Genomic DNA, 18,469 nt, shown 5'->3' on the forward strand with positions numbered 1-18,469 from the left:
GGTGGAAAGTCCAGATTCTCTTGTGTGTGTTCCTCTCCCTCGCTCCTCCAAGTTTTCCCAAGAATAATACTGGATGTTATTCATCCAAAAGGGGTTTTGTTTTGCTTTTAAGGGAAATCCATTCATTCTTGAGCTCCCACTCTTCAGTTACTGCCAAAAGATTCCCATTTTTCTTAAAAAAAGCATCATGTCCCATTTTTTTTCCTATTTTTTCTAGAAAAAAAGTACACATGTGTACCTTTGTTCCTGGACAAATGGCTTTTCATTCTAGGTTCCATAATTATAGCTCTTTTAAGTTCAAATTCACATGATTAGGATTTGGTCCCCGCAGTTCAATAAAGTGCCAGGACAGCTGGCCAGAAAGAGTATTCAACCTCAGCTGCACATTTCATTGGAATGACCATCCCCACAAACTGTAGCCATCGTGTTCATACAAGTTACCAGGCTCTACTTCCCCTTTCCTTCTATTTACCTCCTCATAGAGATAAATGACTTATTTTTCTGACAATGGGAAGGGTTAAGGCTACCCCAATTCTGCAGAATAGATGATATTAGTTTTGTGGCAGAGTTGAGGAATTTGTATATCTTCCCTCCAGAAAGGCCCTAAAAGCCATATGAAATTTGATCCAAAAATCTCTAAGGAACTCTGCCAACCCAAGCAAAGGAGAGTGCTGCAAATTTTTTTTTAAAAGTCTTGTTATTACTCTTTCCACTTGACTAGTACTTGCATATCTAAAAGGATATTTAGGTGGCTTTGCAAAATAAAGCTATTCTAATCCAAGGTGATTTTCAATCTCCATTTATTAATATAAAGTCTAAAATCCTTCCTTACAATACCCTTTATAAATTCAAATCATGTTAAGTGACCTAAAAGAGAAGCAAATGGTGCTAGAATGGCTTATGAGGAGGTCAGTAATCTAATCTTGAGGATGAGGGAAGACAAGAAGGAAAGGGAGAAGTAAAATCAAAGAAATAAACTTTGAACTGAGATTTGGAAAATGAAATAGTTAAAGTAGGTGGATAAAAGGGATAGATGTTTTCATCTATGAAACCAGTATTGAAATCTGGTTTTCAATACTGGCTGCACATTAGAATCCCCTGGGGATCTTTTAAAACCTTGATGCCAGACTCCACCATAGCGTGGAGCAACTGAATATCAGTATGGTGGTGGGAGGAAGAACACTGGTATTTTTAATACCAGAAATAAAAAGTACTAAATGAGTTTGGAAAGAATGGTTAGGGTTAAGTAATTCCATTTTGTAGTTTAAGACTTTTGATGATTTTCTTAGAAAAAATGGGAAGCTGCTGAATAATTTAAGCAGGCAGTATCATGACCATATTTGTTTTCAAAAATGAAACCTTAGATTGCTGAAAAGAGTATAAATTTAAAAGCAAGGCTGGATATGCACAGAGATCATGGGTGGCATTAGAAATGGAGAGAAATGAATAGATCTGATAGATATTTAAGTTAAATATAGATATTTGGTGGTGGTTTGGATATGGTAGAAAGAGAAAAGATTTCAAGGCTAACTTGGGCTTGTGACTTGAGCAATTTCTTTAATCATTCAAGGAACATTAATGAAGTACCGATGATATGCTTCATTCTGGGGACATATAGAAACCAAGATAAAAATGGGCCACATTCTCATGGGAGGAAAGAAACCATAAATATACAAGAAAATGAAATAGTAAGGAATATTACCCGTAATTAAACCAGAATAGTATTATATAGAGAGTGTGACTGAGTAGCTATGTTAGCATGTGTGATGTGAAAGAAAGTAATCTGAATGAAAAGGAGTCCATCATGTGGAAGATAAGGGAACAGAAAACTATTTGCAGAAGGAATAGCCAGTATAAAATTGCTGGCCATCAAAAAGAGAGCTAATTTGGGGAGAAAGTGGAATGGGATTTTGGGACTGAAGATCCTAAGCTTGTAATTGAGGTACCATTGAGAAGTAGAAGTAAAAATGTTTGAAATTTGTGTCTAGAGCCCAAATGAGGAGTCTAAACTGAAGGTAAATGCTTTAGCCTTTATAATATAGATGGTAATAGAAGCTGTGTATTAGTACGAAATCACTGGAGAGAATGGAAAAAAAAAAAAAGAGCCTAGGAGTGAGCCTGTAAAAAGTAGGAAAGGAAAATAGTTAAAGGAGTTGGATGTAGGTGGAAGAAGACGAGATGAGGAGTCGCAGGGAAGATTGGTTTTCAGGGTAAAATATGCTAAGAAGTCAAGTAAGACAAGAAAGAGGCCCAATTAGTTGGAGAATGTGGAGATCTTTGGTGAAATCAGTGAGAATCATTTCTCTGAGGAGATGGACTTGGAAGCTAGACTGTCATGAATTGAAGAGTGACTAGATAATGGAAAAATAGAGGCTGCAGCAAATATCATCAACCAACTTGCTCATCTGTGAATGGGAGGATGAAGAGCAAGAGCCAGAGAGGGAAATGAGGTCTCATGAGGTTTCACTTCTTTCTTCCTGTTTTCATTTTTTCTTATATGAGATGTTTAAATGATGATGGGGAAGATCCAGGAAAGAAGGCTGAATGGAGAGAGGCAGGAAGAGAAGGGAAGAGAAGGAAAGGGAAGAAATGGAAGAGAAAGATTGAGGAAACAGAAGGCAGATGAGATAAAAAATTAAAAGGCTTTTGGGGAAGGATGAAGGGGGAGGTCCAGTAGAGAGTTAGAATATCAAGTGTAATATCAAGGAAAATTAAGATTTCTAAATTGTATTTTAAAGTTAACTTTCTACAGTTGTTTTAGTTGCCAAAGATATTTTTACTTATGTTCCTAATTCTAAGAGTAATGACATTGATTTTTTAAATGGTTGAGTTAATTAGGACTAAATTAATTATCACAATGTTAATGTGTAAAATCAACCTGCTATGACAAACACAGTTTAAGTGAACAAAACATGTTTATATAATAGGCATGCTGGGACTTCCCTGGTGGCATAGTGGTTAAGAATCCACCTGCCAATTCAGGGGACACGGGTTCGAGCCCTGGTCTGGAAAGATCCTGCATGCCGTGGAGCAACTAAGCCCATGTGCCACAACTACTGAGCCTGTGCTCTACAGCCCACGAGCCACAACTACTGAGGCCACGTGCCACAACTACTGAAGTCTGCATGACTAGAGCCCATGCTCTGCAACGAGAGGCCACCACAATAAGAAGCCTGTGCACTGCAACAAAGAGTAGCTCCTGCTCACCACAACTAGAGAAAGCCTGTGCACAGCCATAAAGGCACAATGCAGCCATAAATAAATAAATAAAATAAAATAAAATAAAATAAAATAAAATAAGCATGCTAACATTATATCATGAAAAAGTATTGTCTTAAAATTTTCACAAGATTGACACTGTTTATATTGATTTTCTATTGCTGCTTAACAAATCACCACACATTCATCAGCTTAAAATAAAACCCATTTGTCAGCACACAGTTCTGCAGATCAGAAGTTTGGGCATGGCATGGCTGAGCTCTCGGCTCTGTTTCTCACAAGACTTAAATCATTGTGTTGGATGGGCTTGCATTCATACCTGGAACTCAGGATACTCTTTCAAGCTTATGTGGTTGTGGTAGGATTCAGTTCCTTGTGGTTGTAGGACTGAGTTGCCCATCTCCTTGCTAGCTATCAGCCAGGTACCTCTCTCAGCTCCTAGTGGCCATTCTCATTTCTCGCCACATGCCCCCCACCGCTTTTCACAAGGGAGACTCTCCCTTGTGTCCCTCTGCTCCTTTGAATCTCTCTTGCCAGGAAAAGCCCGGTCCTTTTTAGGGACTTATCTGCAGTGGAAGACAATATCTCTTTTTAAAAAGCAAATGTGCCTTATAATAGAACTTAATCATGGGAGTGAATATGCCATAATATTCACAGATCCTGGAGATTGTACAAGATAAGGACAGTAGGGCATGAGGATCTTAGAGGACTTCTTAGAATTCTGACACTATTAAAAAAAATCAATATCATGTATCGCCTTTTAAGCAAACAGACATAGAAAGATACTTAACTCTATGATTACAAGATAGAACCTAGATATATTTTTAGTTTAAACCTTATGTTAATTGATGACTAACTGGTATCTCAATACTTGTAGCTATCTGAACTAGCAAATCCAGCGTTTTGCATTATCATAAACATTTATTTCTTCTTAAAGTTTCTACTATTATAGGCTGTGGGCTTTGTTTGCAACTTAATTTTAATAACTATTAAATTGAAAATATTTAGGGCTTGTGGCAGGTGGAAAGGGAAAATGAAATTGTGAAAATGTCAGCAAGTATTGGATTTGTTAGCTGAAAAATGGGAGTATTCCCTAGGGAACAAGTTCCCATTTTTAAAATTTATATTCCCCAGAGTTAAGCACTGAGCCTGACACAGAGTGCATCTCAAATCTTCATTAAATTGTATGTTGATGTGGACAGTTTCTAGATAATCACATCATCAGCAGATAATGATCCATATTTGAAGACTGTATAAATGAATAGGTAGATGATCTGTAACTGTCAGGATAGGTGCTTTGTTATCCAAGTGTATTTCCAGATTATATCAGCATTTTGTCTTTATCTTAGACTTAATACCGTGAGCTACCCTATTCTTTTTTTTTTCTTTTTTCAGCTCTCTGCCACCAACTTGTAGAGCGACTGTGTAAAAACACATTTTAAAATTTCCTTTTCTCTCAAGAATGAATTTTCTACCTCTTGGGAATTTTGGATGGAATAATTAAATAATAATGTGAAGTGTGAAGGCGGCGGGTGCTTTGTTCCCTTGGAAAAGGCTGCCTGCATCAGAGCTAAACAGAATAGTGCCAGATTGGGAGCTTCTGATTCCAAGGGAGAAAGTAATTTTTCTCCCTGCCAACACCAGCCCTTCGCCAACCTCCTGCTCAGTAGCTGCAAGAAAATAAAACTACTTTTGTTTTTTGGTTTTTAAGTAGAGGTACAACAAAAGAGATATTAAGTTGAGGAAATTATAAGAGAAGACAATTTATGTTGCTTGGAAAAGATATATATATATTTTTAAAGTTAAGACATACAAAATTAGAAATGTTCTAGCTGTATGTGCACTCAGCTTGACGTTTCATTCATCAATGGTAGAATTAATGAAGTAACATCCTTCTAAAGTATCTCCTTTATTTGAGTGTAATAGATTTTTTCACATCTTAAGGGTTGACAGGAATGAATTAATAATCAGTGATAAGCCAGCTATTCATGATGCTAATTCTGACATAGGACCTCTTCCAGAATAATTCTGGTTTATTTGCTTTCTTGTCTTCATCATCTCTTGCTTAGGTACACGTTACATAGAATGTGTACTCAAAGTAAGTTAACTCATTCATTCATTCATCCACTCAACAAATGCTTAGTGACTACTATGTGCCTGGCATAGAACTAGGTGCTCAGTAGACATAAATGAACAAAGTGAAAATCCCTTCTCTCATGGCATTTACATAAATAGACTCATTCATTAGAAGATAATAAGTACTATAGGAAAAAATAGAGCAAGGTTAAGAATGATGGGGTGAGGGCAGGAAAGTCATAGTAAGTGACCAAATGATGGAAGTAGAGTGAATGAGAGGGAGATTAGTAGGAGAGTGGGTTCACAAGATATTGAAGGTGAAAGGCTGTGTAGGTCATTGGAAAAACTTTGGTTTTCACTCTGATTGAAATGGGGTTCTGAGAAGTTATATGATTTGAGTCACGTTTTAAAGAATAACTCTGGCCATTGTGCTACGAATAGACTATTGAGGGCAAGAATGTGAGCAAAAGTTATATACATTATTTCCTCAAGCATAGCTAAAGTGTGTAAACTTAGTCTGAATTCAAAGGCCTTTAGATATTTAACACCTAATATGACTTCTGTCATTGTTAATTTTTTTTATCATTCTTTATCTTTAATTTAAAACAAACATATTTGAAGTAGGAAAGTCCTTTGGAAATTGCACAGGAAGCACCTTTTGCTATTTTCCCCTTGTGATTTGAAAAATACCTAGTACCTCAATAAACTATAAAGAAAAAAATAACACATGGTCTAAAATTTTGGAAATTCTGTTGACTTTATTTACCTTCTCGGATATTTTAGCAAGTACATGCATATTAAAATGTCTCACAAGTCCTCTAGTGAGAAACCCTAAATGGTCTTGACCTTGGAATGATCCCCCCTTTTTTCATAATACCTCAGGGAACAAACGCTTCCAAATGCTAGTCTGTGAAAGTGCCTGTCCAGTGTTAATGGTGATCAGCCTGCTGTCTACAGCTGAGTATTATTCCAATGATTGTCCCGTGGCTCTCTAATAATACTGTTTTAAAATGTGGGTACTACAAATTTGAAATATGTTCTGGCAAATTCATGAAATTAGCCATATCTAAAACATAGCTTTTTGAATATATGAATATAAAATTGTACAGTTTAATTTTTAAATATATAATTTTAAATTAGACTGATAAATTTATTCCATACTTTTGAGCTTTTAAGATTGTTATGTTTCTTGAGATGTTCCCTCTAGTTGAAATTTAAAGGAAAAATGTTAGCCAAGTGGAGTCCAGCTGTAACCTGACATGTTGTGCCTAAATGGAAGCGAAGAGCAGTTCTTCCTTGACGTAATTCAGCTTTTCTAATCATTTGAGGAATAAGCTCTGTGGAATTCAGTGCTACAGTGGCCACAAACTTCTTTCTTGCTCTGTGGGCCTCAGATACTGTAGGAATTTCAGAAAATAACTGTCTAGGCTTTTTTTTTTTAAAGTATAATATGAACATTAGTGATATATAATGACAAAATGGTCAATTATTTAGTTACTTATTTTAGACTACTGGACCAAATCTAGGAATCTTGATGATTATCTGGTTCAGAAAGGCATCTGATTCTCTGTTAGTGGTATGAGAAAAATATTCAGAACAATGGAATCCAATTCTGGGAATTCTTAAGAATTAGACCAGAACACTCAATTTTGTTAAAAGCTCCTTAGATAATTCTGATGCACACTTGATCTTGCTTAAAAACCTCTTGTCTAGATCGAAGACACAAAGTCTTATGATCTCTTGCAGGAAACAGTATACTAACCTGTTAAGGTTCGAGTAAGCGTGCAAATTTGACAGCTCTGTAAGGCTATGGACTTGTAGGATTTATACTCTGTTTATCCCCAGGATTTTCACAGGACCTCGCTTTAATTACAGGAGTAATTACTCAATAAAATGTGCTAGAAGAATAAGTGAATGAATAACTGGTAGCAACTGTCAGTGTTGTTTTTACCACTACCACCGCTGCCCCCCACCCCGCCACCCCAGAGCAGGAATGAGAGGATCATGAGAAGGTGTCAAACAAGAATAACTTCAGATTCCTAATTGGCTCATGATTGTTCTGATTAGGGATTCTGGATCTTGATAATGATCAAAGGAAGAAAATGCACTAACTCACATGTATGATTATTTCTTGCATTCAATGGCATTATTACATTTTGATTAAGGTATTTCTGTATTAAGAAATTTTATTCATATAAATTCCTTTTAAGTGGGTGATAATGATTCATGTGTAGGCAAGGGGAAAATGTCCTTCCCTCTCAGATCAAATTGTGGCATGATATTATCAGCTCTAAGTGGTGTCTGTTCTGCTGTCCTTTGCAGCCAGCTGTTGCAAACCCTGATATCATGTTTATTAAAATTCATATTCCATGGGACACGCTGTGCAAGTATGCAGAGAGGCTGAATATCAGGATGCCCTTCAGGTACTTGCAAATTTTATTTCATTCTATCTCAATGTATATTAAGATGAGCCTGTTTTTTGAAAAACTTGAGAGCAATAAATGTAATTCTTTCTACAGAAGAAATGCTTTTTCTTCCAAAGTTTAGCTTACCTTGGACATTTATCTTTCCTTCTAATTTGCTTGCTTAATGTGGTAAGTGTTCTGGTTCCCAGCTATATCATTTCTAGCTGGACTTGACTAGAGGGAGGGGAAAAATAGTTGTTTTCAAATTTTAACTTATAATTCCCAAGATCAATTTCACTTCTTATTTAATATAGGTAGATGGAACTCTTATTTTTGTGAAACTCAGGAAATGTAAGTGTGTAGCAGCCTTATGTATACAAATACAGTGTTCTTTCTCTGTATAGCAGTTAGCAAGAATCATTCCTCAGGTGGAATTCAACCAGATGGTTTCTTAGCTCTGTCCTCAATGCCAAAGGATAAATGGTAATAAAAGGCCTTCTCAGTTCAAAGATTTTTCAGTCCTTCCAATAGGCAAGCAAAAATTGAATAGATGGGTTTCCCCATATTGTGTGTTTTGTGTTATATGCAGAATCTATCACGTTCCTTCATGATCTCTCACAATAAAATTCAAGTGTTTCTACTATGGGCAAAGTTTTAACTCACATTGAAGATATGAACATTTACACTCTTTTGGAGCTCAGTATGCTTTATCAACTGCTAAGAAGGTTTAAAAAGGTTTAGGGTAACAAGATAGCAAGTAAAAGAACCTCTAGATAATGAATATGAATGAACAGTAAGAGTGCAATTCAAAAATATGGAGAAATTTCTCAGACCTGGTGGCCTGGAAGAGGCCAACTCTGTAAGAGTGCTGACAGCCTCAGGTCTCATGACAAGCCTCTACAGTATTCAAGATGAAATATGGGATGTTGATCACTGTCTTTTTAGTCATCTGAAACACCTCAGGCTTTGGAAGATGTAACCACAGTCATTGCCCACAAAACAGAAATTGATTAAGTGTTGGCAACTACAGAGGAATCTTACTGTGACAATATTAGAATTAGATACCTAAATTGACTCCCATTCCTGCTTGGGTAAAAGTTTCAAAATTCTCTGTACAGATGATATTTATAAGATAGGTAAATGATACCTTGAAGAGCTTGGCAAAAATAATAATAAAATAAAAAACAAAAGAAAATGAGTAAAGTCTTTTGAATTCTCTGGCACCTTATATAAATTATTAATAAGATACCTACAAAAATCTGAAGTTTGTACATTTTTATGAAACTTGGTCCCTGAAAGAAGCAAGTAAGGACCTATGAGATATTATTTGTATTATGATTAGATATTTTGGAGTCTACAGAGGACTGTTTTTAATTCAGGTCATTCTACTGAACCAAACTTGAGAGTACAACTAGCTAAGTATACACTGTGCAACTCTTCATGTCTTGAGTTTTGAGGAATTTTTTCCTGCTGACACTACGTCTCCTTCTAAAAAGTCTTGTGAAATACATGCCTGTGACTTATTACAAGCTGATAATGGGAGAATACTCGCCTTTGCTCTATCTGCTTTCTTCTTGTTTGGTCTGTATATATGCATGCTACACAAAATCATGCAGAATTAAAACAATGAGCTTCATTTTAACTTACGAAATTATCAAAGACTTTCACAAGTAGTACTCTTCAAACCTCACACAGATATGGTGAATAATCACCTCTGTTTATTTATGGTGAGAATCAAATTTCATAAAATATTCTGAAACTGAATTTAAAATTATTTTCTGTGAGACTTAAAACTTTTCATAACCACTTTTTATCTTAAGAAGATAATTGAAAAATATGTAAAAACACTCCCTGAAGTACTATTTATAATTATGAAAAATGGAAATATCTCCTATGTTCAATGGTAGAGGATTTAAATAATTTATATATACCCTTGCAGTGCAATATAATTCATTTATAAAACAAATGGGTACAAGGATTTATTAATGATTGTAGTGAAATAAATAAATTTCAATAAAATGTGAAGGATATGCATGTATTCCTACAATGAGATTTCAACAATGTAAAATGAATAGAAATAAAATTAGAAGAAAATATAATATGCCAAACATGATTGCTTCTGATGGGTGGGATTGTGGGTCCCTATTATTTTATTTGTTTACATTCTTACAAAATTATTTTAAATGAGTTCTACTTTGACTGCAGGATATAAACAAAGATGCAAAAGAAGTGTGACACCCAAGACAATAACCTACTTTCTGATATCAGGGTGAAATTGCTAAAAAATTCCAAATTAAGCCTGATTTCACATACCTTTATCCTGCCCCTATTCCTGTGATTTCACCATTGTTTCTGAGCAGAGGTATAGTTGAATTTTTGCACAAACTAATTTCCTTGTAGATCTAAAAGGAGGAAACCCTTAGAGACCATCACAAAGTGTGCCATTTCAGTGGATTTCAGTATTCAGTTGCTCTTCAGGTTAACTGAACATTGTGTTAAAATATTCCATCAAAAAAAGGAGCATATCTTCCACTTATCTCCTCTGGACTTTACACAAAGCACTTGTTTGCCAGGGGTCCGAAAGATTGAATCCTTTTTTGCTATCCAAGGGGGAATTTGTCATCATTTGATTCTTAGTCCCTGGCAAAGACACATTATTAATTTGAAATTATACTTTCATTCAATGAAAAAGTAAATGTTGGATAACATGTTTGCTTTACACCAAATATTTGACATTCATAATTTCAAAGATGGTTTTCCTTTCTTTGTCAATATACTTTCAAAGTATGTCCATTCTGCTGTAGTTTATAGGGAAAAAGTCTTACAAAGACGATGGCAACGGAATCTACAGCATCACACATTTCATACAGCTCATTCCACCATCTCAGTTGGATTTTATTAATTTTAAAAATTGAAAGTCTGTTAGAGCACACTGACCTTTTTCTCTCATTTCCCTTACTCTTGACTTTTTCAGATAAATTTTGAGGAACTCTGACTTTAATCAATATTCTCATAACTTTGTTTTTTTAAAAAATCTGTATCAAATTTAATTATTTGTGTCTTTAACTTAGCAGTTCATTAAAAACAATTCCCTTACCAGACTGTGTCTCCAGTTTGTATAAATTAGATCCTAGGTCTCCAATCTGTGTGCCATAGTGTCCTATTTCAACAGAAGTTTTGAATAAGATGTTTTCTTCAGTTGATGGTTTTGCTTTTTATAAATGATATTCATTTTTATTTTCTGGTAAGATTGCATTTGAAAGAAGAGTTCTGATACATCCAAAGAAAGAAATATGAAAACCATGAAATGTATACACTTACTGTCTCTTTTTATTGATGATGTGGCTCAAATATCTTCTTTATGATACATTTTTCAAGATAATGTTCACAATTTCCACATTACTGAAATTTTGGAAAATGCCATTGTGATTCTTTTGATTTAATAATATAAATATTAGAAAATATACAGCTTTTCCTCAAAGTTTGTCAAAGGAACACTGGTTCCAGAGGATGTAAAAGAAAAATATCCTGTGACCAAATATGTTCCTGAATTTCTAAGTTAAACAATAAGTTTATTTACTGTAGGAATTTTTAGAGAAGTGGTTCTCAGTCTTCAGAATACATCAGAATCACCTGGGAAACTTAGTAAAAATGAAGGTCCCTAGAACCTACATCCAGAGATTCTGGCATATTAGGTCAGGGCTAAGATTGGGTATTTTTAACAAGCATCCCAAGTGATTCTGTTACAGTTGATAGAGAAATATTGTCTTGAAGATTTTTAATATTTTAATAATTCTTATAATTTTTATAAATTCCAACAGACAGTTACACAGAGAAGTCTTTCCTTAATTTCCATCTGATGATGGATATTTTTAAATCTTAATATGATGATGTTCTTGGGAAAACAGTTTGAGAAATGCTGGAACTCAGAGTTCTTTTAGAACATATTTACAGATCAGTTTAAATAATAGATGTAGCATTAACTACCTCCTTAGTAACCAACTTCTGATTTATTTATAAGGTACACCTAAAATTTGGGATAGCAGTCAGCTCATAAAAAGAGAATGTTATTCAAGCATAGAATAAGTGGCAAAGTGTTTTCATGATTACCAATTCATTTTCCAAATGTCAACTGTTATCATATTTAGGAACATATATATTGTGTTAAAAGTAAAATATACAAGAATAACAAAGAACTTAAATAGGAAAAATACATATCTTTTTTCAAGACAAGATTTTTTAAAGATTTATGCATAAAAACATATCCGTGCTTGACTATTCCATGTATTTATTCAGTGTTGAAACCTATATATTGCATTTCAGAAAGAAAAGCTGCAAATGTATTCAGAAAAAAATTATTAGAGTTATAACCCTTCCTTCAAAAGTTTTCTGGTAACTTACTGTATGAACTTGAAACTTCAGCATTTTATCTAAATTTTATGCTTGATATTCCGCATGGGTAGAATTTTATATACATAAATTTTCTAGCTATTTCTTTTTTTGATAATTTTCCCAAAGTAGATATGGCTTGCGTATTGGACTTGATGTTTCCAAACTAACCAAGAAATTTTAGAGAGTTAAAATAGTCCACATTTTCTAGTTTTTATTCTATCAGGAAAGACTTAGCCTATGTCTTGCACATTCCAGAAATATCAATTCCCACATTCATTACTTTTCTTTTGATTCAAAGGTGATTCTTATTCATTCCTACCCTTCTCTCACATTAAATTGGTCAAACATATTTTAAGGTGATTCAGTCACCCTGTAGCTTCTCAGGTTGAGTCCAAAGGTGGGGTCAACCTTCCATCTTTCCTCAAGCTCCTCCTCCCACAAATATTTTAATCATAGCAAATTTGGGGGAAAATTTTTTAAAACATTAAGAACACTCTTTTATCACAATTGGGATTAAACTTAGATCACTTTTTTATGCAAAGGATATCTCACTCAAAAATAAAATAATGTAACAACATATAGGGAGCCCAATATATAGAATAGATAACAGTGCAGTAGCTTTGCTTGACAAGGAGCAGGGACCCAGGGTCGCACCCATGTGACTGTCTGTCCTTCTCATTTGGCCACACAGACATCTCCACAAGTGGCCACTGGCTGTGTGAAACAGTGGTTGGAAACAGTGATGGAGATAAGCATTTACTTATAATTTTGAGCGGTTGTTGTAATAGATGGGTAAGTAGGTAGGTAGATAAATGCTGTTTTGATGCAAGGTATAGAATAGAAGAATCTTTCAAATGAAAAATTAAGGGAAAATAAAGAAAGCTCTGTCCATGAACAATATGCAGTTAATAAATTATGGAGTGAGGATAGTGGGTAGGAAATAATTTGGTCCTGAAGGCTCATTTATGCAGAAGAACTAAGGAAAACTGCAAGTTATTATTGACTGCATGAATTAAAGGTACACTTGTATATGTTGGGGAAATATAATTAAAAACAAAATCTCCTCCAACCAAGGAAACTTCTCCACAAACACAGAAGAGAAAGATAACCCTTTTGTCACTGAATAAACATTAAAACAGAATGCAACATGCACCACAGGCAATTCACTGAGATTGCAAATACAAAAAGAAATCTCACCCTTTTCTATAGCCAAGCAGATACACCCATTACAGGCATGTCCTCAAGATAAGCAATAACCTAACCGGTCCTCAAGTAAGAGGACTTGACAGCACTAATTGTCACACATAGTTCATCCTAGATTTGACTGGTAACTGGGGTGTTCGTTAATTGGGAAAAATGAGTCTCTTAATTTTATTTGTTCTTACAGTATAAGCAGTTTAAAAAATATGTGTATTCATCTTGTATGACTTTCTTCCTTCACTCGTTCTTATTTCCCCCAAAGCATTTCAAAAATAAAAAAGAAAATGTTTAAGAGAAATATTTCAAAATAGCAGCAATAGAAAGAATAATGTTTTATCCAAATGCCACCTTGTTCTTTTATATTATTCCTTACCATATCCATAACTGATCGTTATAACCATAATCTTTATCTCCTCTTAATCACATTCCTAGATTTTTTTGATGCTGAAAATTATTTTAAACCAATTTCTACATTTGTAGTTTTTTAAAGCGATACCTTATTTAGTAAATGTTTATTAAATTCAAAGTGCCCTCAGGCACTGAAGGAAATAAATGCAACTGTGAATTAAACAAAAGCCCATTCATTTATTCATCAGCCATCGGAATGCTTACTATTTACCAAAGAATGTGCCAAGTATACACAAAGTCAGATGAACTGAAGCTACCGTCTTCAAGAAACCCAATCTCCTATAGAAGATAGTCATTGAACAGTTATATAATACGGGGTAAATAGTGCAAGAGAGTACTTTGTAGAGGAGGTTCAGAGAGAAGATGGGTTTATAGTACAATAGGAATTTTTTTTTTAACATCTTTATTGGAGTATAATTGCTTTACAATGGTGTGTTAGTTTCTGCTTTATAACTAAGTGAATCAGCTATACATATACATATATCCCCATATCTCTTCCCTCTTGTGTCTCCGTCCCTCCCACCCTCCCTATCCCACCCCTCTAGGTGGTCACAAAGCACCAAGTTGATTGAATGATGTATGCACACAAACCTGTGTATGTCTGATAAAATGAGGGGGGGTGGTGATAGTTAAAGTGTGAGTTTAGGCTAGGCAGAGCAAACCTTGAAACTCCATATCCGAAATTAGTGTTAGAGTATGTCAGAGACAACTTAAAACTTCTTTTCTAGGATTATGACTGGTGATTGCAATGAAATATGGTAGCTCAGAAGGTTTTTCAAGTTTTCTAAGCAGTTAATAACACAGGACTAAATAGCAATTGTCCTGACTCTCGGCCCTGCTTTCTAGAAACCACACCGTGGAGGGGTTTTCTGATTCTCTGGAATGGGTTTTGGTGGGTGGGGATAAAGAGGCATTTTAGAAGGCCCTGAATGAGATTCTTGAGCTCCGAGACGTGGATTTGTTGAGAATCTTTTAGAAGGTGAATTAACCTCTGTCACTAGAATATTTAGTTTCTCTGAAATCGGAAGGCTACACACTTACTTAAAGCACTCGATATCGTCCTATAACTTTTCACCCAAAAACCTCGGCATCAGTGGTAAGACCCGTCATCATCTGTGCCTTGTTCGCCATCCCCTCACCTCTTTTATTACTATCCTCAACGTGCAATTTATACCCCAGCAATTACCAAATTAGTCAAAGTTCCTTGAATCTTACCATGTTAATCTTGCTCCCATAACCATTTCATATGCTGCTGCCTCTGTCTAAAATGCCATGTCCTAAGTACTCCATTCAGACGACTACTGCCGTTCATGCTTCCTGATTCAACACAGATAACACATCCTCTGGGAAAGCTTCCCTGTCTCCTTTCTCCTCCATCTATGAAAACTAATTGAGATCCCTTCACAGGTACTTCCATAGCCCTCTGTTTTACTGCATTATCACACTTTGTTATAACTACAACTTGTCTCCTCAACTGAAAAGTAGCTTTTTGAGGGTAAAGACCCTCTTTTTTTCTCTAAATTTTTAGTGGTTATAACTTAACGTTCTTTGCCAAGTCATAAATATTCATTACATATGTGTTTAGATCAATAGCTGACTTCATATAGCAAGTGATCTGGTTAATATGCATTATGTAGCAGAAGACAAACTTTCAAAAAAGAATTAAAAATCAAATATTCAAAAGTGATCTATTGATTTATGAAAGTGTCTTTGTTATTAGTAACTTAGATTCTGAAATTGAAACAATGCAAATTCAGAGTTCTTCCTATTATACTGGTTCATTTCGTGTCTTGTGGAAGACAAGAGTATGTGGAAGTTAGAGTATTGAAATGCTCAGTATAATTGAATGTTGTCACTTGCTGGTTTCACTATTTTCATGTGACTTTCCTCAGCTGATTTCTTTCTTTCTTTTTTTTTTTTTCAGGAAAAAATCCTATTACACTGACCAGAGGAGCAAATCAATGGGCAGGTCGGTGGGTGATATGAAATTTGTTTATGACCAATTTGTCATTTGGGAAAAAAATAAAAAATGCATTTGATTACCCATATCAGCAGCTGTAAATTTTAGAAAGAAAAACTTTACTGATTTGTTCAAGATATTTTCAAAATGACTTATGCCAAATTTGACAATGTTTAAAATCAGATGATCCCTTTTTTTCTATTTACCATTGCCATTCCCACAATCCTTCCTTGATATAATGTTATGGAGCAAGGATTTTAATTGCAAGTTCGTGTTTCAGGAGATTTTAATTTTAAAAATAGTTATAAAACCAGGATTGATGGGTAAATGATGACCCACTAGAGTAATAGAACAATAGACACAGCAGAGGCCTCTTGGATCATTTAATCCAAACCTCTTATTGATGAGATGGTAAAGAAAGACAGAGTGATGAAGTGGTTTACCAAGGCCATACAGCATCTTTTGTATTACGGACCTACTCTTATTCCACCAGTTGAACCTGCCTCTCTTTCAATTGTGGTACTGAAAGGAAACTTCTTTTCAAGAGCTTTATCTCAAAACAACATCTCTTTGCCTATTGTGGTAACAGTAGCTATGGCAAAGGAATTAATTAAAATACAACCCTGAGACACAAGAAACTCTCCCATCTGAATTGCCTTGACCCCGTTTCACTGGAGAAAATGAGCTTCCATTTAATGAACTCTACAAACAAAAGGCTTGTAATAATTCGCTGTTTTTCTGCTCCTTGCAAAAAAATCAATTAACAAAAATAGAATGTGAATGTCGTAGAGGAGGCCCTATTGAATAATGTTGCAGGATATTGCAAATCAGAATGACACAAAAACTAGCAAAATCATACAGTGTAAATCTCTGACCATTTTAAGAGAGAATTTAATAAATCTAGTTCTTTTACCAAAGAAAATGTCTGAATATAATTTAGAACTCTAAAATAGGAAAAGTTTGAATTCTAGAAGAGAGTATTGTACTCTATTAAACATTAAATTTAGGTTGGTAGGAATGAGTGACAAGAAAAGGAAATCATGAGGGGGAAAACTTGAAATCTGAATGAATGCTAAAGGCATTAGTACTCAAATGGCTCTTAAAAAATTAATGATGTTCCTTAGCCAGTCGGATTCCTCTGTTTGTCTGGTTGACATGCTCAGATTTACAATGAGCTTCCATCATTTCTCTTGTGCTCATTCGTTCCTGGTCTATATAAGCAAATTTCCAAAGTTATTTTTGCATAATAAGGTTAAATTCATTGGGATGTTATAATATATAAATTTACAACCGCAGGTTTTCCATATTTTTCTCTGCATGTGCCTGTTTAATATTGGATGTGTTGATAAAACATGTTTAGGTTTGCCTCTGGGTGCTGTATAGAATTAGTGAGATTTGCCACTGTATAATTAGTGTGTTTTCTGCTAAATAGGCATCTTCCTTTCAGAGACTCACAGAAGGACAAAATCCTGTATATTAAATTGTCAACCAATGTCTATGTAATACTGTCATAATTTAGTTTTAGAGTAGACTTGTATTTAGAATTCCTGATAAATATGTATATTATAAATCCTAAAGAAACATTTTTAATAGTGGAAAAATGTTTTTCTTTACTATTTTGGTCAAACAAAAGTAAACGAGAAAAATGAATGCTATATTATGTGTCATAATATATTTTATTATCTTTTGTGTTTATTATTTTTTGTTTAATTTTATGAAATGAAAATAAGGTTGTCAGTTATTCCAAACAATTGTTAATGTACCTTAAGCATTACTATAGTCTACTGCTTTACAGTTTACATATTACAAATAGTTCTCTTTGTTCTTTGAGTTAGTGGATGCGTATGGGGAGGGTAACAAATAAATAGGAAAGACATTTATAAAATTATATGACATATTAAACTGAAAAAATGACTGTCTTGGTATTTGCCTGGGTTTATACTTTCCATTAAGGAAATGGCTGATTTTGATTTTTTTTAAACTTGACCTTTGGAAAAGAAAATTTAAATGTTGTGTGTGTGTATGTATGGGCATCACTGTTATAAAATTATAAAACCCAATTTTTAGACAATTGGAAAGAGGTAAGCAAAAGTCTAATGTGTGTACTTAGATGTCACTTGTGCTTTCCATTTCCTGATGTGGGAAAATTGTTTTGTGCATGGGTAATTTGACCAGTAAACATTAGGGGTAAATATGTACAGGCAATTATCCAGGTTTCAAAGATCATCGTTTCTCCAGGCAGGTCAAAAGGAAATGCCTATAGTTTTATTATTGCTGCTATCTATCATTAGCTTACAAAGTACTTTCATATTCAATTATCAAAGCATCTTCAAAATGACCATTCGGGGGGCAGAACAAAGAGTAACTGGTTTGCAGATCAGGGAAAATAAATGGCTCCATTATCACCACTCCTTACCACCCCACATCTCATCCCCTAGCTTTCACAGCTGGTGTGATAGAGTTTGTGCTCTGACCACGTTCTTTTGACCCTTTAATCCAGATTTCTTTTCAATTTCCATTGAATTCTCTGCATTCCACTGATTTTAGCAAAGGAATTTAAAGCTCTGTTAGAAGTCATCCTCACATTATGTCATGAAATCTTGAGTTTGCAAGACTGCTAACGTGATAAAAGTTTGGTAGAGTGTAGGTAATACGTTAGATCATGTTGGTGGCATGGTGGTGGTAGTGGTGGTTGTAGAAGTAGTAGTGATACTCCTTTTCCTTATTATTATCATAAATATTTATTGAGTGTTTACTTTGTGCTGGGCACTGTGGGATCAGTCATTACCTATTTAATTATCAGAATATC

The 18,469-nt window shown here is 34.6% G+C and overlaps 2 protein-coding genes across 2 annotated transcripts in view; one reads left to right on the forward strand and one right to left on the reverse strand.

Moving 5' to 3' along the window:
* Positions 1 to 18,469, forward strand: part of ANO3 (anoctamin 3) — a 413,314-nt gene that overhangs the window by 291,104 nt on the left and 103,741 nt on the right. The window contains 2 exon segments of the mRNA XM_029209693.1: positions 7,618 to 7,718; positions 15,625 to 15,669. Of these exon segments, the coding sequence (XP_029065526.1) occupies positions 7,618 to 7,718; positions 15,625 to 15,669 (146 nt within the window).
* Positions 1 to 18,469, reverse strand: part of MUC15 (mucin 15, cell surface associated) — a 114,598-nt gene that overhangs the window by 49,288 nt on the left and 46,841 nt on the right. The gene's annotated exons all lie outside the window — the stretch shown is intronic.

Source organism: Monodon monoceros, unplaced genomic scaffold (assembly GCF_005190385.1).
Source record: "Monodon monoceros isolate NGI ecotype Baffin Bay Population unplaced genomic scaffold, NGI_Narwhal_1 Super_Scaffold_7, whole genome shotgun sequence".
In the NCBI taxonomy this organism is placed as follows: Eukaryota; Metazoa; Chordata; class Mammalia; order Artiodactyla; family Monodontidae; genus Monodon; species Monodon monoceros.